The sequence below is a fragment of the Schistocerca cancellata genome, chromosome 7 (genome assembly GCF_023864275.1).
Source record: "Schistocerca cancellata isolate TAMUIC-IGC-003103 chromosome 7, iqSchCanc2.1, whole genome shotgun sequence".
Taxonomy (NCBI): domain Eukaryota; kingdom Metazoa; phylum Arthropoda; class Insecta; order Orthoptera; family Acrididae; genus Schistocerca; species Schistocerca cancellata.
In genome coordinates this window covers 181022223-181048880 of record NC_064632.1, presented here as the reverse complement: position 1 = coordinate 181048880, position 26658 = coordinate 181022223, and the positions used below count along the sequence as shown (strand labels likewise).

At 42.9% G+C, this 26658-nt stretch overlaps 1 protein-coding gene across 1 annotated transcript; it reads right to left on the bottom strand.

The window, feature by feature from the left end:
- Positions 1-3017: 3017 nt before the first annotated feature.
- Positions 3018-19709, bottom strand: LOC126091879 (prostaglandin reductase 1-like). The gene is made up of 3 exons (XM_049907161.1): positions 19509-19709; positions 7814-8170; positions 3018-3693 (listed from the first exon to the last, which is right to left on the bottom strand). The coding sequence occupies exons 1-3, from the start codon at positions 19707-19709 to the stop codon at positions 3241-3243; spliced, it is 1011 nt and encodes a 336-aa protein (XP_049763118.1). The 3' UTR covers positions 3018-3240.
- Positions 19710-26658: the final 6949 nt, after the last annotated feature.

Here is a 26658-nt window from a genome sequence, read left to right as displayed (position 1 = left end):
GTGAAATCGCTTCAATCATTTGTAATAACCCTGTGTTCTTCATTCATATTAACTCTGCTTGTATGAAGAGATAGTGTTTGGGCTCAACACTCAGCGTTACTGTTAAGTCGAAAATTACGAGCCCTGCCCACTATGAGATGGAATGCCTCCCAATGGGTTTGCGGACACGTTACGCGGCATGGAAAGTATGTTAGCGGATTAGGGAAGAATGTGGAATTATTCTAGCAACAAATGGGGAAATCCACTGACATAAGTGATTTTAATAAATGCCGGATTGTTATGGACCGGCGAGTGATGGAACGGTCATCTCGTAAACGATAAAGTTGGTCAGCTGTTCGCCTACTACTGTCGTGAGCGTCTCTGGAAAGTGATTGAAGGGCGGTCGAAGCAAACACTTGTTACAGAATACGGAGTTCATAGGCTTGCTCACACTGTAAAGCAGGATAAGCCGCGATCTGTGGCAGATCTCGCGACAGAGTACAGTGATGGCGCAAACTCAGAGGTTTCTGAGCGCACTCTTCAATGCACATTCTTGAACTTGAGACTCAGCAGAAAACCACTCATACGAGTTCTTAGTTGAACCAACGATAGTCGGTTACGATTGTGCTGGGCACGGGATTATCGAGATTGAACAATGGATCAATGGAAAATTGTCGCCCTGTTCGATGAATCACGTTTCTTGATACAAGAGGTCGATAGTCTTTTCTGCATACGCCGTCATCCAAGTGACCAGCTTCTCGAAATGTGCACTGTGCTATGTACTCAGGCCGGTGGGGGCAGTATTAAGTTATGGGGGACATTCACTTAGGCTTTAGTGGAACTGTGGTAGTAGTCACAGACACCATGACAACTCTGGACTACATTAACATTACAAAGCATGCCACCTACACCCCTTCATGATGATATCTTCCCCAACATCGTGGCATCTTTCAGTAGGATAACTGTCTGTGAAAGAAGATCCGCTACACTTTCTTGAGAAACACGATAGCCACCAATTTTTCCTGATATGAGCATGGTGGAACACATCTGCGGCGCCAAAGGGCGCGAGCTCCACATCCAAAATCAATCGGTTCGTAATTGATGGAAATTTTGTGATCTGTTCGTATGCATCCGGTACGATATATCTCCAAAAACTCTCTATGGGCTTGTCAAATCCGTGCCACACAGAATCGCTGAAATGTTGCCTTCTAAAGGTGGACCAGCGCTATTAAGTTGATGGTCACTGTGTTTTGGCTATCTTTTCTAACACTGATGTTCTGCTCCAGTGCACATGGGCAGCACAAATCCACAGTCCACTCCATAACATGAGCCATTTGAAAATATTTTGGTGCTTCACATTTGATGTTTGTTCTTTGGGCCGGTGAAGTATCGAAGTGTTCAGGCAGATGGCAGATCCGTAGTGCAGCGTCAAAATAGTGTCTACACACGACTCACGTTACAAACAGCGTGCTATTTTGAATTCTTCTGTGCAGAAAAAGAAACCGTGGTGAACATCCACAAACGTTTGTGTGCCGTGTATGGCGATGCTGCTGTTGACAGGAGTACAGTTGGGCGATGGGTAAAGAAAGTTACAGCCTCAGGAAATGCAGAAACAGAGCTCCATGCATGATCAGCCACGCTCGGGACGTCCTGTCACAGCCGCTGCTCCGGACATGCTGAATCGTGCGAATACCATTATTCGTGCCGACCGCCGTATCACAATTCGACAATTGGCTCTACAGTTTTCGGTCAGTTGGAAGTGCGTCTGAAATGATCGAGACCATCTGATATTCAAAGAGATGCTCACGATGGTTTCCACGAATGCCTGCAGCGGACCACAAGAATCAAAGAAAGATCATTTCGTCCGAATTGTTAGAGTGTTTTGAGACAGACGGAGAGGCTTTTCAGTCAAGGATCGTTACGGGGGACGAAAGCTGAGCGCACCACTTTGCGCTGGAAACAAAAAGGTAGTCCATGCGGTGGCATCATCCTCATTCACTACAAGAGAAAAAAATTCAAGACAACCCCCTCTGCCGGAAAAGTCGCCGTGACGGCCTTCTGGTACTGTAATGGCGTCATTCTCGTGGATGTGATGCCAAGAGGCTCAACCATCAGTTCAAAGGCATACGTGAAAACTCTGAGTAAACTCAAGAGCCCGTTCCGACGTGTTCGATCGGACAAGAATCCAGCAGAAATCTTGCTTCAAGACAATAATGCAATCCCAAACACAAGTCTGAGAACCTAGGAACACATCGACAAATTGAGTTGGGCATCACTGCCTCATCCACTCTACAGCCCAGACCTGGCACTCTCGGACTTCCATCTCTTGGGACCGCTTAAAGATTCTCTATGGGGAACACACTTTGAAGACGACGAGAGTGCCAGTCAATCGGTGAAAACATGGCTACGCCTGCAGGACAAGAGCTTTTACCAGCATGGAATACATTCTCTTCCACAATATCGGCGTGCAGCAATAGAACGTAGAAAAAGATGACATGGACAATACATGTTGATGTATATTGTCACCAAACTCTGACTCTTAACAATAAATATGTTCTGAGAAAAAAATGTGGGGCACTACTTATTGAACGACCCTCGTATTTCATCTTGTTTCCAAAATAACCTTTAATTCACAATTCCGTAAATACTTTGACATAAATAGGCATGTCGTACATTGAAACTTCCTGGCAGATTAAAACTGTGTGCCCGACCGAGACTCGAACTCGGGACCTTGCCTTTCGCGGACAAGTGCTCTACCATCTGAGCTACCGAAGCACGACTCAGGCTCGGTACTCACAGCTCTACTTCTTCCAGTATCTGGTCTCCTACCTTCCAAACTTTACAGAAGCTCTCCTGCGAACAAATGTCGTACATAGTTTGTAATGACTGGTAATGGCAAGGTACTTGTTCCGATATATTAGATTTATCGTTTGTATTTTATTATAGGTTTCATATTTAGTCAAAACATATGACATACCTTTCAAATTTTTCACATGTTTTCAATTAAATTAATGAGGCATTTACGCGTTAACAAATAAACTTTATTCAAATCACATACGATAGGAAACTGATAGTACAATTATTACTATTTCTCTAAAACTGCGTATGATGATGTTTCGAAATTAAAGTATTAGAGACGTAATTTGTAGCGGAATAGTTGAACTAAATCGTGCACTTTACATTTCATGTTCCCCTTATAAAAAGTTCAAGGAAACTGTCTCTGTATTTGCTCTGGTATCCTCATCTACTACAAGAGCATTGTCACAATTTGACAACAGCTTTCCCAAAATTTTCACCTCGCAGCATACCGATGAAGGCTTTTGGAGCGTTGTGGAAGCCGTCGGTCACCGTCTCCCTGTACTTGAGTTTCCCCTCTCGGACCCACTGCATCAGCTGGCTGATGCCCTCGTCCCAGCGGTCGTGCCATCGCAAATAAGAGCAGCCCTCAATCCGCAGCTGATTGGCTAAAAATGAAAACGGCAGAGTGACCAGTTTTTGGATCTCTGATTCGTTGTACTGGGAGATGCCGCCAATACTAGCGATGCGGCCGCGGTAGCGCATGTTGCTGATGATCTTAGTGCTCATGTCTCCTCCCACGTTGTCGAAGTACACGTCGACGCCATCTGGAGCAGCCTGCTTGAGGGCGGTGGACACGTCTGTCGTCTTGTAGTTAAAAGCGTGATGAAAGCCCAGGTCATCTTTCAGCCATTTCACCTGAGAACAAGAGACTTAGGTCACATCAAAACCAGATACTGGATCGACTTATTTGCTCGGTCATTTAGTCTAAAGAATGAATTCTGTCTATAGTATAAAAAAAGTCTGGATATTTCAATAAACGCATTAATCCGTTTCACTTGCGAGGAAACGCTAGTCGCAAAACTAGAAGAACATTCGATAGTTTCAGTGTAGTTTTTTTTTTTTTTTTTTTTTTTTTTGGGCGGACCAACATATTTGATTGTTCTTTCATTCGAGTTGTGAAGTAGTAAAGGCTTTTATTGTCCACATTAATAAGTAGGTAGACATAGCACCTGGATTCTTTCTGACACAAACAAAGGTAAGACAAAAATACGTTCTAGAATTTTGTTTCGGTAAGTATTCAACGGATATGGCACCGCCCGTTCAGAAAGCTTTCTCATCGTTTTCAACTGAACCATGTCATGCTCTTCCCTATGTGTCTATGGCATCTGCAGTATCGTACGAATTTAATCTCCTGTTGTTACAGTTTCTGGATGTTATTCGCTTAATCTGAAGTGTGTTAATATTTGGATTCAGCTGCACTTATGTTAGCAGTTAACAGCGTAGCCTGTCATTTGTGTGACGCGCTGTTTGAAGTAGCTGACTGAACTGAGTGACTGGAGACAGTAACTCTGCCTCCAGAGCATGACTCCATTTGCTGCCAGGGGTGGGAGTGCAGATTTTAGGACACCCCAGTGGATCAGCCCATAGTTCCTCATCACTCGATAGGGTGGGCAGAGTTTTGTGATGGCAGAACATACCCGAATACGTAAGAGACGCTCTCATAAGGCACTTAACTTAGCGCCGACATGTCGAAGAGCTGAGGAAGGAAAGCAACACACAGGCAACGCCAGCTCTATAAAAATGAGAGGAAAAATAGTCTATATCGCGGTGGTTATTTTATTAAAATGACCCGTTTCGGCCTAATCTTAGGCCATTTTCAGACAGCACCATCAGCCGAAGTTGATGATGTCTAGAACAGCCAGTAGACTTTAAGTTGCTGAGCAGTTTCAGCGACTGAGGTCTACTGGCTGTTCTAGATATCATCAACTTCAGCTCATGGTGCTGTCTGAAGATGGCCTAAGATTAGGCCGAAACCGGTCATTTTAATAAAATAGCCATCGCGATCTAGACTGTTTTTTTACTGGTTTTATCTAGTTAACAAGATCTTTGTTTCCCAAAAATGGTACCAAAAATTTTGACACCTTCTCCGCCGGCTACTAAGACTCATATCAGCACTACGACAGTACCTTTAATTTGTTCTGTACAAAATGCTGGTGCACCTAGTTTTGTTAATACGACCGGAGAAATGCTGATGATACGTGCACTGATCGCTATAGTCGGTACAAAATCGATCTCTCAGTTTCGCACTGCACATATCCCAGGATTCCTGACGACTAAACTGCGCTAATGTATTGAATCATATTTTTTTTTCTTTTCTTTTAATATACATAAGCTAAATGTAAACTGAATGAGCTATAAACCTAAGACAACGCCAAAAGTAAATTAACGAGTTGTTTTGTGGCAAGGATAATGTTTGATACATCGTTAAATATCTGTATGAAACAAAGAAGAAGCTCTAATTTATTAATTAATGTATCTTCACCCTTTCGATTCTGGAAGTGGTAGCGTACGGACGTACGCTTGGATCCGTCGTACTAGCATTGTTAAAAATGTTTTTTTTTTAACCGTTCATTAAAAGTATTATGAAAAGTTATTAGAAAATGAATATTTATTCGCACGGTTATAAGTTCAACTCCTATCTATTCATCATTTCACTTGCCACCGAAATGCATCGACATATCACACTCAAGACTAAACACGATAGAACTAATGTGAAGGTAATGACTCAGACTTGATAGACACCTATTGAACTTGGTTTACTTGTACTAAAAATATTGTGCTTCTTGTGTTTAAGAACTTATAGCTAGATCGACAGTTTCAATGGTTGCAGTGATTATTCGGTACCGCACACTACTGCAAGCAGCAGCACGTAATGCGAATTATGTTTATTGATCTCGAATGTAATGATATTCAAGGTCTTTTGATATTGGTATCAGTTAAAGTTCACCCAAGATTGTTCACTGATTCATAAATTACCTTCAAAATTTTCTCAACTATGCTTTCGAACCAATTTTTCCAATTATTCAAGAAATTATTAATCCATTTCCACAGACCTATTCACTGGGTAACCTAGATACCTAACCCACAGGTATATACGAGTATCCGCAACCCAGACATTAAGGTGCTGCTCCAAAGTACCTTACTCACAAGTATATATCCGCAACTCAGGCATTAGAGTGCTATTCCAAAATGTCCAAAAATGACTATACTGTAATAGTGCTAGTTACAGAATACTAATGTAACTTTGTAGTATGTGTCAAATCGATGCTAGAGAGTACAGAAAAACAGCCGTTCGTATGAGAATGTCTGCACAAATAACTAAGAGGACGAACCCTTCATAGAAGGGCGAGAATCAAGTATAGGCGTGGCAAGAGAATAGCATGTATCAGCCCTTCCTACTTCAGCAGTCAGATGTAGATGGTAGCTTGTTTCGCTGTCGAAAATTAGTATGAAAACAACACTTCAACCAGAAGGAACACCAGACACAAATTTCAATCACACTTTTACCAGAAAGAATATGATGGTCAACTGTGGTCCTGAAAAGGACCAAGATGATGTTTCTGGTGTGAAAGGACCAGCTGCCAGAGAAACCTGACGCACAGGGTACGCCCGATTGCAAGTCTTATCTTGGTCGGAAATCATTGCAATCTTCGAGGACGCTCCTTTCATTTACCCCTTTCATGTACCCCAACATCTCTTCAACGTCTATACCAACGACCACCCATTGACCCCAGGCACAAGTAGATTCTTATATGCAGATGACCTAGCCCTTGCTACGCAGAGCTCATGCTTTGGAAGAGTGGAAAGAAACCTGACAACAGCACTTAGAACACTGTCAAGCTACTACAATCGGAACCAACTCAGACCAAACCTTTCGAAGACACAAGTGTGTGCCTTCCATTTAAGGAACAGGGAATCTAATCGTGAGCTACATATTGCATGGTCAGGTATCCAACTCCAGCATCATCACGCACCTAAATACTTGGGAGTCACTCTCGATAGAACTCTGACATTCAAAACTCACTGCAAGAACACCAAAATGAAAATCTCCGCTCGAAACAACCTAATTCGCAAACTAGCGGGGACACAGTGGGGATCACATCCAAAAACTATTCGCTGTTCTGCAATGGCACTGTGCTTTTCTACTGCTGAATATGCTTCTCCAGTCTGGTACAGGTCATCTCATGCCAGACAAGTAGACATTGCTCTCAACGAAACCTGCATGTTGATCACAGGTTGCTTAAGACCTACCCCAACTGATAAGCTCTACTGCCTGGCTGGAATAGCGCCACCATGGATACGCAGAGCAGTGGCTGCCAACAAGGAGAGACTGAAAGTGGAATAGGACAGTGCCCATCCACTGCACGGACATAATCCACCGCAGGAACGGCTGAGATCGCGAAAGAGCTTCCTGAGAACATCCGAGAAACTCACCATTTCACCAGAGAAGGCAAGGCTGGAGTTATAGAAGAAGTATACGCCTCACCTGCAGACGCCAGAAGCTGAAGAACTACCACCTGGACACAACGAGAGCTGGCTGGTGTGGAAATCTTTAAACAGATTACGATCAGGAGTTGGACGATCCAGAGACAACCTGAAGAGATGGGGCTTCACAACAGAAGATACGTCCTGTGATTGTGGACAAGAACAAACCACAAGCCACATGCTCCAGTGCCTTTTGTGCCCTACATCCTGCACGAAGATTGATCTCCTGCAAGCCCATCCTAGCACCTTGGAGGTTGCAAAGTACTGGGCACATGTAATATAAATACAATGTGTGTATATGTATGTACATATTTATTGATGTGTATGGCTAGTGTAAATTTGTATGTTTCTGATTCGAGAATAAAACCATAAAGAATCTTTGATAATCTATTGAAAAGACAATTTCAGGACTATTTGTGTGTTGTAATGAGAAATGTTACCTTCTCTATTGAACACGCACATTTTAAGTTGAAAGAATGTTGCTGCGTACCTTGGCGTCAGATCCGGCGAAGCCGATGACAGTGCACCCCTTGATGAGCGCTATCTGTCCCACTATGCTGCCCACAGCCCCCGCTGCGCCGCTGACCACGACCACCTCTCCCGCCTTGGGCTTGAGGACATCCAGCAGCGGAAAGTAGCCGCTGATGCCAGGCATACCGAGCACTCCCAAGGACAGGGATACTGGCAGATCCCCCAGGTCTGGAGCCAGCATGGGCGGCGACATGTGGAGGGGGAACTCTGCGTTGGGCCCCACGTCGGCCACGGTGCGGTCGCGCCATCCCCAGTAGCCCACCACGTGGCGACCCACCGGGAAACCAGCAGCCCGGCTCTCCACAATGCGCGCCACCTGTGGATAGGCTTGTGTGTTACACTACCACATTGCTACACTGACTCAAGACAGTTGTATCAGTAACAATTTATTTGACTATTCTTGGAAATATACACTACTGACCATTAAAATTGCTACACCACGACGATGACGTGCTACAGACGCGAAATTTAACCGACTGGAAGAAGATGCTGTGATATGCAAGTGATTAGCTTTTCAGAGAATTCATACAAGGTTGGCGCCGGTGGGGATACCTACAATGTGCTGACATGAGGAAAGTTGCCAACCGATTTCTCATACACAAACAGCAGCTGACCGGCGTTGCCTGTGAAATGTTGTTATTACACGTGTAAGGAGGAGAAATGCGTACCAATACGTTTCCGACTTTGATAAAGGTCGGATTGTAGCCTATCGCGATTGCGGTTTATCGTATCGTGACATTTCTGCTCGCGTTGGTCGAGATCCAATGGAATATGGAATCGGTGGGTTAAGGAGGGTAATACGGAACGCCGTGCTGGATTCCAACGGCCACGTATCACTAGCAGTCGAGATGACAGGCATCTTATCCGCATGGCTGTAATGTATCGTGCACCCACGTTGCGATCCGTGAGTCAACACATGGGGACGTTTGCAAGGCAACAACCATCTGCACGAACAGTTCGATGACGTTTGCAGCAACATGGACTATCAGCTCGGAGACCATGGCTGCGGTTACCCCTGACGCTGCAACACAGACAGGAGCGCCAGCGATCGTGTACTCAACGACGAACCTGGGTGCAGGATTGGCAAAACACTCATTTTTTCGGATGAATCCAGGTTCTGTTTATAGCATCATGATGGTCGCATCCGTGTTTGGCGACATCGCGGTGAACGCACATTGGAAGCGTGTATTCGTCATCGTCATACTGGCGTTTTACCCGGCGTGATGGTATGGGGTGTTACTGCTTACACATCTCGGTCACCTCTTGTTCGCATTGGCGGCAGCTTGAACAGTAGACGTTACATTTAAGATGTCTTACGACCCGTGGCTCTACCCTTCATTCGATCCCTGCATAACCCTACATTTCAGCAGGATAATGCACGCCTGCATGTTGCAGGTCCTGTAAGGGCCTTTCTGGATACAGAAAATGTTCGACTGCTGCCCTGGCCAGCACATTGTCCGGATCTCTCACCGATTGAAAACATCTGGTCAATGGTGGCCGAGCAACTGGCTCGTCACAATACGCCAGTCACTACTCTTGATGAACTGTGGTACCGTGTTGAAGCTGCATGGGCTGCTGTACCTGTACACGCCATCCAAGCACTGTTTGACTCAATGCCCAGGCGTATCAAGGCCGTTATTACAGCCAGAGGTGGTTGTTCTGGGTACTGATTTCTCAGGATGTATACACCCAAATTGCGTGAAAATGTAATCTCACGTCAGTTCTAGTATAATATATTTGTCCAATGAATACCCGTTTATCACCTGCATTTTTGCTTGGTGTAGAAATTTTAATGGCCAGTAGTGTACAAGGAAATGACTCCACTCAGCACCTCTATTGTAACATCTGCCACTTGAATTGTGTGAGCATATCCGTGACATTCCTTTTCTTGATAAGTGACTCTTTGGCGAAATGTGCTCTAGCTACAATTTCAAAGACTTTTAATCATAAACGCAAGAGACCATATCCACAAATATTGGTCGAACCTTAAATCTCCTCCAACTTCTATCATGAGGCACATTTTAATTTTTTTCTGCAAATTCACAAACAAATCACCATAGAAAATCCAACACTCTCTGTGTTCTCTATGCCCAATTCTGACACGACATAATCAGGTTCATTACCAAACTCTACATACAGTTTTTTATTTTCCTCAGGCTTTATACCCTTATCCAGGCAAACATAAATTGTTCTATATCAGATAATACTAGATAACCAGGTCAGATTTTATCTCAACTCAGGAGTCACATACTCACACGTCAGATACTTTTTGTAACTGTCTCGATCCGGCACACGGTTTTAATGTGCCAGAAAGTTGCATATCAGCGCACACTCCGCTGCAGAGTGAAAAATCTCATTCTGCATACACTTTGTAACTCTTTATCAACTTTAGTTTAGGTTACCCACTTCCCTACCCAACTTCCTATAGCTCAAATGAGGCGAGAAAAGTCCAGTGTACTTTACTGCATCTTATGCTACCTGGAAACAACTAATTCCTGATCACCGCTGTCTGCATTCATAAAATCACCCATGGATTGATTTCAAACAGAATCTTCCTTGAAACTTGCTGCAGCAGTCAGCTGGTTACCCTGTAATGTTCAACATAGTGACAACAGTCAACCAGCGGCCAGAAATGGCTTTGGTAATGTACGCCTGGTAAAATTTTTTGATTGGTTTGAGTGTGTTAAATTTCACATGTTAGATCGTAAGAATACCATCTATTCGCACCGCTTATTTGTGCTTAGGTTATTGTTACATTTGTCACAAACACTCACCATGTTTCCACAGACGATACAGCATTTAAGTACACACAGCACTTAGGAACCATTACTTTCTGTACACAGATTTATGTGTTACGGAAACATGGGTTGTCAGAAAAATTCTCAGTGATGAACCATCAGTGTTATGTTCAATGTATAAAGGTCTCAACTGTCACATTGTTCAACTTTGGTTGTTCTGTCCAGTTTAAAACATTTTCTTATCAGTTCATAGTGTAGTTCCAAATATTAGACAATGCTATACTTCGATTTATTAGACGGAATTATCTGACGCTCACTCAGCCAGTCTTGTAGGGGATGGAAATCAACGCAGATCTGAGGCAGAATAAGTTTTGATGATACGCTTTTCAATGTAAAACACCTGTCCCGTTCGCCGCGATTTGCTGCTAATTTATTTCCTGGATCCTGTTAAGAAAAGACAGTCTTGAACGACGTTCCTCTTATAGACAATACAGCGGTAAAAAACAGAAAAAGAAATTTAGGTTGTTCTCCTTCTATTTGATTATGATCGAGTAAATTTGGTTTTAAAAGCTACACTACGGATAGCAGTGTTTCTTGTCACAAAATGATGTGGACTGTCTTTCAGGGAGACCAGAGGTTGAACGATCGATCTAAGGTGTTGGGGGAAAACTTTTGCTTGTGGATGCTCCACTACTGAGGTTAAGAAAGTCACGCTCTACGGAAACTTTCAAAAAGAAAAAAATGGTTCAAATGGCTCTGAGCACTATGGGACTTAATTTCTAAGGCCATCAGTCCCCTAGAACTTAGAACTACTTAAACCTAACTAACCTAAGGACATCACACACATCCATGCCCGAGGCAGGATTCGAACCTGCGACCGTAGCGGTCACGCGGTTCCAGACTGTAGCACCTTTAACCGCTTGGCCATTCAAAAAGAACTGAAGGAGTTATATTGTCTGCAAAAACGGGTGGTGAAGAATTTTCCTGAACCTTCCAGAACTAATTCTGGGCTGGTAACAATTTTAAACACTAACGTGTAAACGCTCGTGCGCAAGATTAAATGGATATCTCGAAAATTACGGCCCTAGGCATAATTCTTAAAGTGGGGAATTTGCAAAAGAAATATCGCACTCTGGCTAACGCTCTCTGACTGGAGTAATATATTGGAGATGATTTTGAGCTGATCGCATCTTACACGATATAAATTAAAAGTCTACAACGTAATTTGTAGGGTGCGAACAGAAACAGTGATTAAAATCAGTATTGAGATTTCCTCATAGACAAATTTATGAGATCAGCATAGTAATGAATAATCAAACCCTGTGAAAATTGCCTCTATCCAAATTTATACACTGAAGAGCCAAAGAAACTATTACACCTACCTGCTACCGTGTAGGGTCCCGGCGAGCACGCCGAAGTGCTACGACACTACGTAGCATGGACTCGAAAAATGTGTGTAGTGCTAGAGAGAACTGATACTATGAATCCTGCAGGGCGTCTATAAATACGTAAGAGTACGAGAGGACAGAATCTCTTCTGAACAACACGTTGCAAGGCATCCCGGATACGCTCAAAAATGTTCATTTCTGGGGAGTTTGGTGGTCAGCGGAAGTGTTTAAACTCAGAAGAGTGTTCCTGGAGCCACTCTGTAGTCATTATGGACGTGTGGGATATCGCATTATCCTGAAGGAATTGCCCAAGTCCGTCTGGATGCACAATGGGCATGAATGGATGCAGGTGATAACACAGGATGATTACGGAGGTGTCATCTGTCAGAGACGTATGCAGATGTATCAGGAGTCCCATATCACTTCACCAGCACACGCCCCACACCATTACAGAGCCTCCACCAACTTGAATAGTCCCCTGCTGACATGCAGGGTCATGGATTCATGAGGTTTTCTCCATGTTCTTACACGTCCATCCACTCGATACAATTTGTAGCGAGACACATGCGACCAGACAACAGGTTTCCAGTCATTAACAATCCAGTGTCGGTGTTGACGGGCCCATGTGAGGCGTAAAGCTTGGTGTCCTATAGTTATCGAGGGTTCAAGAGTGGGAGTTTGGCTCCGAAAGCCCATATCGATGATGTTTCGTTGAATGGTTCGCATGTTGACACTTGTTGATGGTCCAGCACCGAATTCTGCAGCAGTTTGCGGAAGGGTTGCACTTCTGTAACGGAGAACGATTCTCTTCAGTCGTCGTTGGTCCTGCTGTTGCAGGATGTTTTTCCGGCCACAGCGACGTCGGAAATTTGATGTTTCACCGGATTCCTGCTATTCAATGTACACTCGTGAAATGATCGTGCGGGAAAAAAACCACTTTATCGTTACTTCGGAGATTCTGTGTCCCATCGCTCGTGCGCCGACTATAACACCACGTCCAAACTCATTTAAATATTGATAACCTGCCATTGAGCAGCAGTAACTTATCTGACAACTGCACCAGACACTTGTTGCTTATGTAGGCGTTGCCGAAAGCGGCACCTTATTCTGCCTGTTTACATATCTCTGTATTTGAATACGGATGCCTATACCGGTTTCTTTGGGGCTTCAATGTATAATGATCAAATGGAAGGCAGAGACACCCGTATCAGTTAATACTTCGTGTCATCGTAAGACAACTATCATATCACATAATGTTTGAGGAGAACTGTTATTGGAAGTTGGTGATTAAAAATCCAGAAGACCGCACATTTTTTAAGCTCACATATTCATTACCACTGCAAAGAAGATGAGACAGGCGAGCGACCTGGATCTCCTGTTGGAGCTGCCAATTACACTAACTCTACATAAGGCTGCAATGTGCCGAGCTGAGCAATGGAGACGTGCAGACACCTTTTGGGGTCCAGTCACCAACGGAAAAATTACGAAGCTCGGCGATCCAGCTAATAGGATTCGCTCCAACACAGAATCCCTAGAAAACTAGCGCTTTTCACAGCCTCCAATGAAATATAAAATCCTTCCCTACTACCAAAAAGAATTTATTTCAACGCTGCGATCAGACGACACTCTTCCTTACACCAACTGCAAGTTTTCCCGCCAATGTCCGTATCCTCATAAGCAGTTTCGAGAAATTCAGAAAGGACCGGTATGAGGCTAGAGCTGGTATCCAGTGTCCTGCGCTCTCTGCAAGGGGCAGATACTATTCTTTTATCCTTCAAAATAAGTCAGAAAAAAAGATAAAATGTTCTTGGTTGTTAGGCCGCGTCATGTTTCCTTCTAAAGTAATCGACGTTTCGACCCCTTTGCTGGGATCATCTTCAGGATGTCCGAAAAATCGACGTTTCGACTCCTCTGCTGGGATCTAGAGTAGTGTTCTAGCAGTAGTGGACACCAGAACACCCGAAGAAGATCCCGGCAGAGGGGTCGAAACGTCGATTATTTTAGAAGGAAATATGACGCGGCCTAACAACCCAGAAGATTTTATCTTTAGTGACAACGGCCACGAAAGCCTGCTGACTTACATAACTCAGAAAAACATGGAAAAGTCGCCCCTGACTACTGCACGCGGTGCCGCACCTCGCAGCAGTTATTGTGGGAGGGCAATGCTTGCCACTCCCTGTTGGTTCGGGCTGACCTCACTTCCAAGAATCTTACGCCACCCAGACTGCGGCCTCGAACACCTGCCACCGATCTGCTCCTCCAAAGCATTTCCTGTCGCTCCGTCTCGTAGCCTCAGCAGTTTTGCATATATCCCAGACACTCATAATTCATTAAAATAGCCTCTGAGATTAAAGGAAAGAGCTATAATTGCACACGGTACCAACTACCAGTCACCACGTTTAATGATATCAATAACATTTTTCATACCGCATTTCCCAGTTGTCAGGCTCATAAAGATAAATACACTGACGGAAAAACATCGCAACACCTAGAAGGAGTAGTCACATAAACCAATGTTGATAGACGTTTTTCTACATCTGAAAGATGATATCTATTCAAATTTCGCACCAGTCGCATAAGAGCGGCTCTATTACAGCCACTAAGACGATGCAAATTAAATGCATACTGTAAGACAGAGATTTAGGAACAAGATTTTAAATTGTAAGACATTTCCAGGGGCAGATGTGGACTCTGACCACAGTCTATTGGTTATGAACTGTAGATTAAAACTGAAGAAACTGCAAAAAGGTGGGAATTTAAGGAGATGGGACCTGGATAAACTGAAAGAACCAGAGGTTGTAAGAGTTTCAGGGAGAGCATAAGGGAACAATTGACAGGAATGGAGGAAAGAAATACAGTAGAAGAAGAATGGGTAGCTTTGAGGAATGAAATAGTGAAGGCAGCGGAGGATCAAGTAGGTAAAAATACGAGGGCTAGTAGAAATCCTTGGGTAACAGAAGAGATAGTGAATTTAATTGATGAAAGGAGAAAATACAAAAATTCTGTAAGTGAAGCAGGCAAAAACGAATACAAATGTCTCAAAAATGAGATCGACAGAAAGTGCAAAATGGCGAAGCAGGGATGGCTAGAGGACAAATGTAAGGATGTAGAGGCTTATCTCACTTGGGGTAAGATAGATACTGCCTATAGGAAAATCAAAGAGACCTTTGGAGAGAAGAGAACCGCTTGCATGAATATCAAGAGTTGAGATGGAAACCCAGTTCTAAGCAAAGAAGGGAAAGCAGAAAGGTGGAAGGAGTATATAAAGGGTCTATAGAAGGGAGAGGTTCTTGAGGACAATATTTTGGAAATGGAAGGGGATGAAGATGAAGATGAAATGGGAGATACGATACTGTGTGAAGAGTTCGACAGAGCACTGAAAGACCTGAGTCGAAAGAAGGCTCCAGGAGTAGACAACATTCCATTAGAACTACTGACAGCCTTGGGAGAGCCACCCCTGGCAAAACTCTCTGGTGAGCAAGGTGTATGAGACAGGCGAAATTCCCTCAGACTTCAAGAAGAATATAATAATTCCAATCCCAAAGAAAATAGGTGTTGACAGATGTGAAAATTACCGAACTATCAGTTTAATAAGTCACAACTGCAAAATACTAACACGAATTCTTTACAGACGAATGGAAAAACTGGTAGAAGCCGACCTCCGGGAAGATCAGTTTGGATTCCGTAGAAATGGTGGAAAACGTGAGTCAATACTGACCCTACGACTTATCTAAGAAGAAAGATTATGGAAAGGCAAACCTACGTTTCTAGCATTTGTAGACTTAGAGGAAGCTTTTGACAATGTTGACTGGAATACTCTCTGTCAAATTCTGAAGGTGGCAGGGGTAAAATACAGGGAGCGAAAGGCTGTTTACAATTTGTACAGAAACCAGATGGCAGTTAAAAGAGTCGAGGGACATGAAAGGGAAGCAGTGGTTGGGAAGGGAGTGAGAGAGGGTTGTAGCCTCTCCCCGATGCTATTCAATCTGTATATTGAGCAAGCGGTAAAGGAAACAAAAGAAAAGTTCGGAGTAGGTATTAAAATCCATGGAGAAGAAATAAAAACTTTGAGGTTCGCCGATGACATTGTAATTCTGTCAGAGACAGCAAAGGACTTGGTAGAGCAGTTGAACGGAATGGACAGTGTCTTGAAAGGAGGGTATAAGATGAACATCAAAAAAAGCAAAACAAAGATAATGGAATGTAATCGAATTAAGTAGGGTGATGCTGAGGGAATTAGATTAGGAAATGAGACACTTAAAGTAGTAAAAGTGTTTTGCTATTTGGGGAGCAAAATAACTGATGATGGTCGAAGTAGAGAGGATATAAAATGTAGACTGGCAATGGCAACGAAACCGTTTCTGAAGAAGAGAAATTTGTTAACATCGAGTATAGATTTAAGTGTCAGGAAGTCGTTTCTGAAAGTATTTGTATGGAGTGTAGCCATGTATGGAAATGAAACATGGACGATAAATAGTTTAGACAAGAAGAGAATAGAAGCTTTCGAAATGTGGTGCTACAGAAGAATGCTGAAGATTAGATGGGTAGATCACATAACTAATGAGGGGGTATTGAATAGAATTGGGGAGAAGAGGAGTTTGTGGCACAACTTGACCAGAAGAAGGGATCGGTTGGTAGGACATGTTCTGAGACATCAAGGGATCACCAATTTAGTACTGGAGGGCAGCGTGGAGGGTAAAAATCGTAGAGGGAGACCAAGAGATGAATACACCAAGCAGATTCAGAAGGATGTAAGCTGCAGTAGGTACTGGGAGATGATGAAGCTTGCACAGGATAGAGTAGCATGGAGAGCTGCATCAAACCAGTCTCTGAACAGAAGACCACAACAACAACAACTGTAATGGTCGTGAGCGATGTTACCTCTTACACTGATGTTACTTAAGAATGCGTTTAAGGTGACAAAGACCACTTTATCAACACGTCTCTGACTATGAACGAGGTCGTGTAATAGGTTATGGTAAGCAGGATGTCCCTTCTGTGATACTGCAGAAAGACTTTACAGCAATGTAGCCACTATACATAATTGCTGGAAGCTGTGGTCACGAGTGGGTGCGGTCGCAAGAAGACCGGGCTCTGGATGGACACGAAGCCCTACCGGGAGGGACGAACATCGTGTTCGGCATACGGCAACGTTCTGCATCTGGAGCAGCAATTTGGGCAGCAGTTGGCACCACAGTGACACCAAGAACCGTTACAAATCGGTTACTTCAAGGCAACTTCGAGCCAGACGCCCCTTTGTGTGCGTTTCAATGACCTCAAACCACCGCCATTAGCGACTTCAGTGGCGTCAAGCAAGACCTCACTGGAGGACAGACGGAGGTGTATTGAATTTCCTGATGAAAGCTGGTTCTCCCTCGTTCCAGTGATGGCTGTGTGGTGGTTATAAGTAGCCCAGTTGAAGGTGTGCAACCATTTGTGGTCTGATGTGCGATTTCGTATGATATGCGGAACACTGTCGTTGCTATCCCACGCACCCTGACTGCAAATTTGTACGTCAGCCTGGTGATTCCACCTGTTGCGCTGCCATTCATGAACAGCATTTCACGTTTGCAATGCCTTATTCGCGCTTTTAACCTGCAATTTTGCAATATTCATCACTTAATTAAGTATGTTTCCTGGACAAATGTATTTCTGGTGTTTTATTATTCTACATTAATTATATTCTCATGTTGATACATGTTTTCTGCCAGTACGTATTGTAATTATTAATGAATAGGCCGCGCAAAATACTTGCCGCGTTTCATTATGACCAAACAAACAGCTAAGCCATATGCGAAACTAGACAATGCTAGATGATGGACCAGATTTTCTTTTACAGCGAGGACGAAGAGTACTTCAGCTCAAAAGATCAGTCAACACCTTGTGACAAAATAAATAAATAAATAAAAATAAAACTAAAATGAAACAGCTGAAACACAAATTTGTCCAACTTAACCAGTTGCAAGTGCAACACATACATCAGAAGAGAGTGTTTCGGAGCTAGGTTCGTCATCAACAGTGCAACGTTTCAGACGTTTTGTGTTTGAGTAAAGTTACTAAAAGTTTTGACGCTGAGATAATCTTTGAACAGAAACTCGTAGAAGATTCCAACTTGGTAATTAAGTTACAAGAACTCAAACGTGTAGTATGATGTTAATTTCATAGGGGAATCATTACTGCTGAATACAGTTTGAATTGTCCTAATATTCTTGTACTGTGATGGTAGACTAAATATGGATGCGTTTTCGTTTTGGAGAATGAAGTGAATTACTCTTTTTCTCCACAATTGATTGTCTCGCCTGGTGTCTTATAACAGCGATATCGCAAGGATAAAAGAGACATGTAAAACGAAGTATCCTTCTGAGAACCCCCTAAATAAAGATTCAAGGCTGTCGGGTCAGCACTACTGTATTTCATGTCTCTCGCCACATGGACGTCACGTTAGGGTCAGAAAGTACCACTGCGTATATTAACAAAAGTTCTCTGGCTTAAATGTACTTTTCAGGGACTGTTAGTACTGTTTAAAGCAGCAGGAAGAATGATGGGCGTATTATCAAAGCAAATTATTGGTATGTAGCCGCCCTTTTAATAGCCGAAATTTGGTTTCTATAATACGAATTGTATATAAAATATTAGTGTGTTGAATTCACACAGTGGACGTTGCATATGGAAACGAAAAGTGCCTCCAAGGAAGAGAGGCCCCTACAAATGCCAGTAAACGATAAGTTTACGATTAAAACAACCACACGATTACAAAGAAGGCAAAGGTAGCAACGAGACATTTATTAGCGCCTTAATAATATATCAAATTTATTTTTGTTTTTAACGAGAACAACAGCGGGTTACCGGTAAAACCACAGATGCCAGGCGTTAATGTCAGAAATGAGGATGTTGGCCATTTACAGACAAGTATACACAGATGGGTGGTGTTTCGCAGTGTAATCACCACGCAGCAGTAGGAAGGCCTTCATCCATAGTTGAGGAAAGCTAATGGCTTCACAGACTTAAACGACTCTCGACAATTTGTAGAGTAGGGAAAGATGGAGCCACTACAAAGATGCCACCAGAATTTGCGTATCGCCTCATGAAAAGTTAGGCAACGGCCTTGCCGCAGTGGATACACAGGTTCCCGTGAGATCACCGAAGTTAAGCGCTGTTGGGCGTGGCCGGCACTTAGATGGGTGACCATCCCGGCCGCCACCATGCGCTGTTGCCATTTTTCGGGGAGCACTCAGCCTCGTGATGCCAATTGAGGAGCTGCTCGACCGAATGGTAGCGGCTCCGGTCAAAGAGAACCATCGTAACGACAGAGAGAGCGGTGTGCTGACCACACGCCCCACCTACGTATCTGCATCCTCAAGTGAGGATGACACGGCAGTTGGATGGGCCCGATGGACCACTTGTGGCCTGAAGACGGAGTTCTCTCTCTCTCTCTCTCTCTCTCTCTCTCTCTCTCTCTCTCTCTCTGTAGATGTAGTTCACCTCACGGGGTCAGATTAGGATCGAAAGCGAATCAGAAATACTTCACCTGGGCGGCTACCATGGTGTCTCCCACTTTGCGCGCTGCCCTGTACCCCCTCTGGAAGGGGTCGACGCTGAAGTAAACAGCCTCGGCCAGGATCTGTCCATCCTTGACAGGCGGCAGGTCCTCCTCCTCGACGCGGAAGTCCTCGGCTCGAGGCTCTCCCTGGAAGTCTCGAACGAGTACGATTTTGCGTGCCTTCACCATGCTCGCTGATGTTGATCTGGTGGCTCGTACCCAGCCGCTATTATAGCACTATCGCCGATGGCTTATCGAGCTGTTATCGGTATCTCTATGACGTATGTCTCTCTGATAAGAAGAGTGTCGTGTGCCTCATGACTAAGCAATACGGGGAATTACTGGTATATCTACATCATAAAATCGTTGCACCGTAGTAGAGTTGTTATCAGTGTCTATGTAGTTAACTTCACTTTTACTGTCCTGTACATTCTGATAAACTGACACTTATTGTGTCCAGTCGATAGTTGAACGTCAAGTAAGACAACTTCGCATTAAGAAGTACGATTGTACTGTTAAGCTCTCATTTTGATGAGCTCTTGTCTGTAGAAAAAGAAAATTGGATTAGTCCAACAACTGTTCAATTGATTTGCCTGAGTTCTGATGATAATGGAGTGTCCTTTCTCATGTCTCCTTTCGTTTTCTAAACTTCTTTCATCGCCGTCCAAGGGCTTAAGGTCAGCCCCAATCCTGCAAGCACTGACACTCAAGCGGGAGAGTAGATAGAGAGAGAGCAATATGGAACACCTCCACAAGTAGAAGTTGCAATATTTTAGTGACTGTAATGGAGAAAAAGTTAGCAATCTGCTCGTACACCAACTGACAGTGCTAATCAAAACAAGAAACTACCAAATATTGGAATCAAGGTGTTAAGTTCGTGAAACAGCGACTATTCCGAAGAAGAAACTTCATCACTGAAATAACTACCTCAATATAAAAGAACGCTACCTAAAATATTTGTCAAGATAACTGCTTGGGTGGTAAATGGGATACGTTTATTAAGATGCTCTTCCTGCTTCACTCGTACGCTGTAAGACAAAAAATGACACACCACGAAGGAATTGTCCGAATGTGACGGAAATCCGTAGATATAATGTATGTGCACAGACAGAGAAATGATTACAGTTTCAGAGAAACGATCGGTATCTCTGTGGCTTATGTCACTCAGACAAGGAGAGTGTGCCACATGACTAAAAATTGTACACAGCATTACTAGCATACTTTGCACAATAAAAAAGCTGGACCGTAGTAGATTTGTTACCTGTGTCTCTGAGACTAACGTCACTTTTAATGTAATGTATATTCTGATAACGTAGCACTGTAGCATTATATTGTTTAACGTCGAGTAAGACAGTTTCGTATCAACAGATAAAATTGGACTCTTCAGCTCTTATTTCGATTATTTTGATTGATTCATGTCTGTAGAAAAAGAAAACTGGATTTGTCCGCCAGAATCTCAGTTGATTTGACTGGGTTTTGATGATAATGGCGCGCCATTTCTTCTGTCTTCTTCCGTTTCCTAAATTGCTTTCATTTCCATCCAAGGACTTAAAATCAGTACCAAACCTGCAAGCACCAACCCCCAAGTGAGAAGGTCTGAAAAGAGCAACGTGGAATAGCTTCACAAATAGAATTTGGAAAATTTTAGAGTTTGTAAGAGACAAAAACTTAGTGTTCTGCTCGTGAAGTGATAAATAATGCTAATTAAAAATTTAAATTACCAAAAGTTGGAATCAAGTTATTTAGCTCCTGAAGCAACGATGATTTCAAATAAGTACCTCCATTGGTTCACTCAGCCAAGTATTTTAATAATATGGGACGCTATCTGAAAGATTTGTCATGAAAAATGCTTAGGTGTTGAAAGGTGCTCTTCCTGCTTCAGCTGTGGTTCGGCTATTACTGAAAGACATTTATCTCTCCTTTTTGTCTCAATAAATGACTTTGATTCGCGTTTCTGTAATTACTTCGTTTGATATAAATATTTGTCATTTGTATTGTCGCTAACTTGTAGCATAAAATATCACAAATTGCAACTTTGATGACCCAGCATCGGATTTGCACCCGTTTGTTACGACCTAGTCGCACCACGAGGCCATCTCTTCATGATCTGGACTGTTGATGAGTCAAAGGGACAACATGTACAGTCAAAAGAGCACAGTTTGTCCAAGCAGAAAATGCGAAGCATGCCAAAGGCATAAATTTAGACCTGCACATGGGTATTGTTGGACCATGGGAAGGTTGCGCAGACTGCTTCAAGGCAGTGGAGCGCTGTTTAATCTGGCCAAAACCAATGCTGGTGAAGGTGTGTGACTTACGTCCGTTACCAATACATTCTTTCCTGGATGGATTGTAGATGTAAACATACATCAACGCCGACAATTTCAAGTGCTCCGAATCCTGCTGAGAATACTCAGATTGAGGAGATCTGCTTACCAACTTTCAGCAAATGTACTTATACAACGCTTCCATCCTCAGTTAAATACTTTTCTCAGTTTGGATGTCTCAGAGAACTGGAGGGAGACACCGATCTTCCTATTTGGAATGCAAAACGCCATCATAGATGACAAGAATGCAACAACCACAGAGATGACCTGTGGACAAAATGTACCTCTACGAGGAGAATTTTTTTAATACCACTCTCAATAACGATTCTGAAGTATCTGTCTTTGTACAACAGGTCCGTCCACAAATCTGCTGGTTTAGACCTACAGTACCCAAAAAACATGAAACTGACCATATTTCTTTCAAAAGCTGCGATCAAGTAAGCGCATCTATGTGTCTCATAGTGGAAACATGAGGTCATTGAAACCATTCGAAGTCATCACACACAGAAGACATTTGATATTGACATGCACCAGTTGCCCACCACTATCTCAAACCATACGTTAAATCGAGTCTTTAGTCTAATGAAACCGCGTAACTACGAGCAATGTCGGGTCGGCTGACAGTGATCCAGTGGTAACACGATGCGGACATCTTTTCCGTTTTAACCTTGAATAAAACTGAAACTTTGGGGGCAGTAGTGTCACTTCGTTAACAGGCTTTTGCTTGCATAAAGCCTCTGTGATTATCGAACTTCTCCAGTAATAAATGAAATGTGTTAGTGCTAGTTGGCGGGTCATGGCCCATCGAACATAGGCCGGTGTGAGGTGGAGCGTACACCATAAAGTAAAATAGTGGTTTTGACTTTGTACATATGTACTGTTTGTGTTTTCCCTTTTTTTCATTTATAAATGTATTGCTATGGTGTTCTTTTAATCATTGACAAAGGTCTTCTTAGACACTTGTGGGTTTTATTGTTCTGAAGAAGGTGTAGTTATCTACGTCGAAGCCTAGGTTAACACTAGGTGCTTTTTTCGCAATCGAGGCGGGTTTCTAGTTTTTTAATATATTAACCAACGATTGCTGACGCGCTACGACGTTGAAGGTTCCTAGTTAACAGTATTTGTATACTGGAATATCTGTGAAAATTACAAGTGAAATTAACGTCTACGTGCCTGTTAAGTTACATCAAAACGTTTGTTTGTAACTTACTACAGTTCCCCCCTCAAAGTGCATTATGTTGCTTTCAAATGTTATGCAGTCTTTTTCAATGAAATTTTTAAATCATTTTTGTGTTGGTGTTTAAATCCAATCCACGAGGCTATTTTCGGATTAGAATAAGCGGAATCAGGATCTGATTCAATAAATTTTTATATTCAGTGTTTAATCACACATGTGATTAATTAAACCACTACAGTAATGGAAGAAATTTGATTATATAAGACTAAAACACGATATTTTATAATATTTGTGGTGTTCTATTCTTATCCGACATCAGTGGAGGGAGGTACATAAAAATAGGTTACTCCAAAATCGTAATTATCGTAGTTGCACAGTTATTTGGAATCTATTTTCTTTTATAATATCAGTCGTTTGGGAAAGAAAACTGACAATCGCACGTGACATATACATTGCAAGCTACAAGCAAAGTTAGAAGTTCTAAAAAGTTATCAGTATTAAATGAAAAAAACTGTAAAACATTTCACGAGTTTGGAATCATGTACATAAGGAAGTTTTAAAGAACCTTCACATCCCTGTTTCAGCTGAGTGGGTGATTATACCACCCAGAGACTATAGAGCCAGTGAATTTAAACGAATTAAACTATTGAGCAAACGAATGTGAGATACCGTTAGAACTTAAGATAGTGCGCTGCTGTCTCCATAGCGAATGGAGGAACTCGGCTTCTTAAGCGCTTACATACTGTACACTTCTCCATACTGATACCAAATTTAATTTAGTACGTTAGTCCTGACTGGAGTAGCTGGTAATATCTGAGGAAAAACTTTTTAAATACGTGTAATAATCTAGATGTTACTGCTAGCTTTTATAAAGAAACTAGCTGAGTACCCCGTGTTGCCCAGGTGTATATTTATTTCAATCTACTATTAGTCCGTCTCTTCCTTCCCCTTCTCGCTCTCCATCTCCTGCTCTTTCCTCTCTACCCATCTTCTGCTCCCCTCTCCGTCCATCCTGCCCTCTCCTCCCACCCCCTAGAGGTCACTCTCCTCCTCCCTCTTCTCCAGCTATCCCCCCCTCTCTCTCTATCTATCTTCGTCTCCCCCCCTCACTCTATCCATCTCCTCCTCTTTTCTTTCTCTGTCCACCTCCTCCTCTTTTCTCTCTCTGTTCATCTCCTTCTCTTTCCTTTCTCTGTCCATTTTCTCCTCTCTCTCACTGTCCTTCTTCTCCTCTTTCCTTTCTCTGTCTATCTCGTCCTCTTCCCTTTCTCTGTTCTTCTCTTGTCTTGCTGACCATTTACTTCTCCAGCTCTCTCTGTCTATTTCTACTTCTCCTCCTCCCCTATCTGTGTTCATTTCCTCGTTTCTGTCCGTCCATCTCCTCCTACCCTCCTCTCTCTTCACGTTGTCATCCCTACCCCAAAAGGAAGTTTCTGTTTATTACCCCCACAGTATTTCATTCGAGACAGTAAGAAATATGTGTACCAAGTTTGACTGAAAACGATCTAGCAATTAGGAGGACCATTTTACCCTTGCTTTGCGCACCCCATGCATATGACTAGTGTTGTAGAAAACAATGTAAAAAGTGACATTATAAAGTATAAACAAACAGGACACATTAATGAGAGGTGTCGCTTACCATCATTGTCAGTACTACAGATCTTGCCCTCTGTAGATACAGAGACTAACCTGGGCAAGTGCCATCCCACAAAAAAAGCACAAACACAGATACAAGCGTAGCAGCCTCCACCGAAGAAGATCCCATTACCGACGGGTTGTCCTCTGCGCTGGGAACACAACTTTAGAAGATCTCTACACATCTCTCCAGCTTCCAGATCTGACTTCCAACACGACAACGTATAATTTTATTCATGGCATCCCTTGTGTGGAACGTGTATTTAAAGAAGAGGCTACTATCCACCAACGAGAAGTGTGAACCAGGTGAGATGTGAAAATCATAGTGAGAACAATAAACTGTAACGATTATCATAAAACGCCTGAATCAATGGTGTATGAACTGTGAACAAGATAAAAAGCGACACTGTGTGGCCTGTGAAATTATATCCCGTTTGAACTTTTATAAGTTTCTTTGAACTGTTAGGCAACAAAATCGATAAATGCCATAATTAATCCGCGTCGCGTAGTCGAAAGTGAAAACTCGAAATCGTAAATCGAAGTGTAAAGTTATAAGCGTGTGCGCGGTCCAAATGGATTACGTTTTACTTCGCCGCTACGAGAAACAACGTTTCAGAGGGCAGTTGGCAGCAGGCGAGGCGGACTTGGAAGCAACACCTGTCACCTCCACCAGCTGCAGTCCGGAGTCAGAGAGCGGCGGCCGGCAGGGATAGGCCTCTGCGGTCGACTACGGCAGCCGAAGACACCCAACACGACGAAGACAATGCGGCGAGCAGCAACATTGTGCTGGTGAAGAAGATAGCGTGTACGCTAATCACTTTACAGCTAGCGAGAGGAAGCTAGTATTAACGACTATAGGAATTTTTAAGAACATTGTTAAACTGTTGCTTAATCATTTTCTTACCAACAAAATGTCGGGAGAAAGCGAAATGTGGTACAATCTTAGAAGTAGAGAGGCAGTGCATCCTCAGGGTAGTGAAATTGAAGAGGCAAGCCAATTACAGGGCATGCCAGATGAAATAGTAATATAAGTAAAGAGGAGAGTGTACAAAATCAAATGGATTATAGCTATTTACCAGCATCATCTGATGTAGAAACTGAAGTTTTTCAAGAAAACACAATTTCAGATACTAGCAGTAGTTAAATTAGGGAGGTGGATTCTGATGTAGATAGCATGAGTGTGGATAATAAGTTAAATAAGGTGAATGGTGATGTCAGAGGTGATGACTCTACTACCATCATTGCTAAACAATCAACAAGTAGAACAAGTAGGTTTAGCTACACCTTTCAGTTACTTCTCTACATAGTTGCCGCTCCGACTTAGATATTCGTCAGAGCGTTATACCAAATTTCCAACACCATCGTCATATGCTGGTCAATAGCACTTAGCCTGCACCCAAGTGTTGTCTTCGTATCCAGCGTTTCTTGTGAACGGAGATGATACTCAGGACCAGCCAATTAGGGCTGTGTTGTGGGTGATCGAACACTTCCCGTCGAAAAGGGTGCAGGAGCGTCTTCACCGCCTCTGCAGAGTGTGGCTGAGAATTGGCATGTAGAAGGAAGTGTGAGGTAGTTGTGTTAAGTGGGCTGCATTCATCAAGGCGGGGCCTCTCAGTGGACCCTCCTACTTGGCGGGAGACATTATTGTTCTAGGCGCCTTTACTTGCTCACAGTGCACTCACAACTGAAAAGAGCGTCTTGATGCCATCGACAGGCATACTAGAGACACTGCCCATAACGTCTGTGAAAAGCCTCATCGGATTTTCACAGTGGTTTCCATTTTGCGACCGATCGTTCCTCACTTTTGGCATAGCCCTTGTATAATGTTCAATGCAACATTGTGTAAATTGTAAAACTGTGTAACATCTGTGTATGAATTTTATGTAGGGACACATATAAGATGATATAATGTACAGTATTTATGAATTATGTGGTGGTAAACAATATACAGGGTGAATCACCTAACGTTACCGCTGGATATATTTCGTAAACCACATCAAAT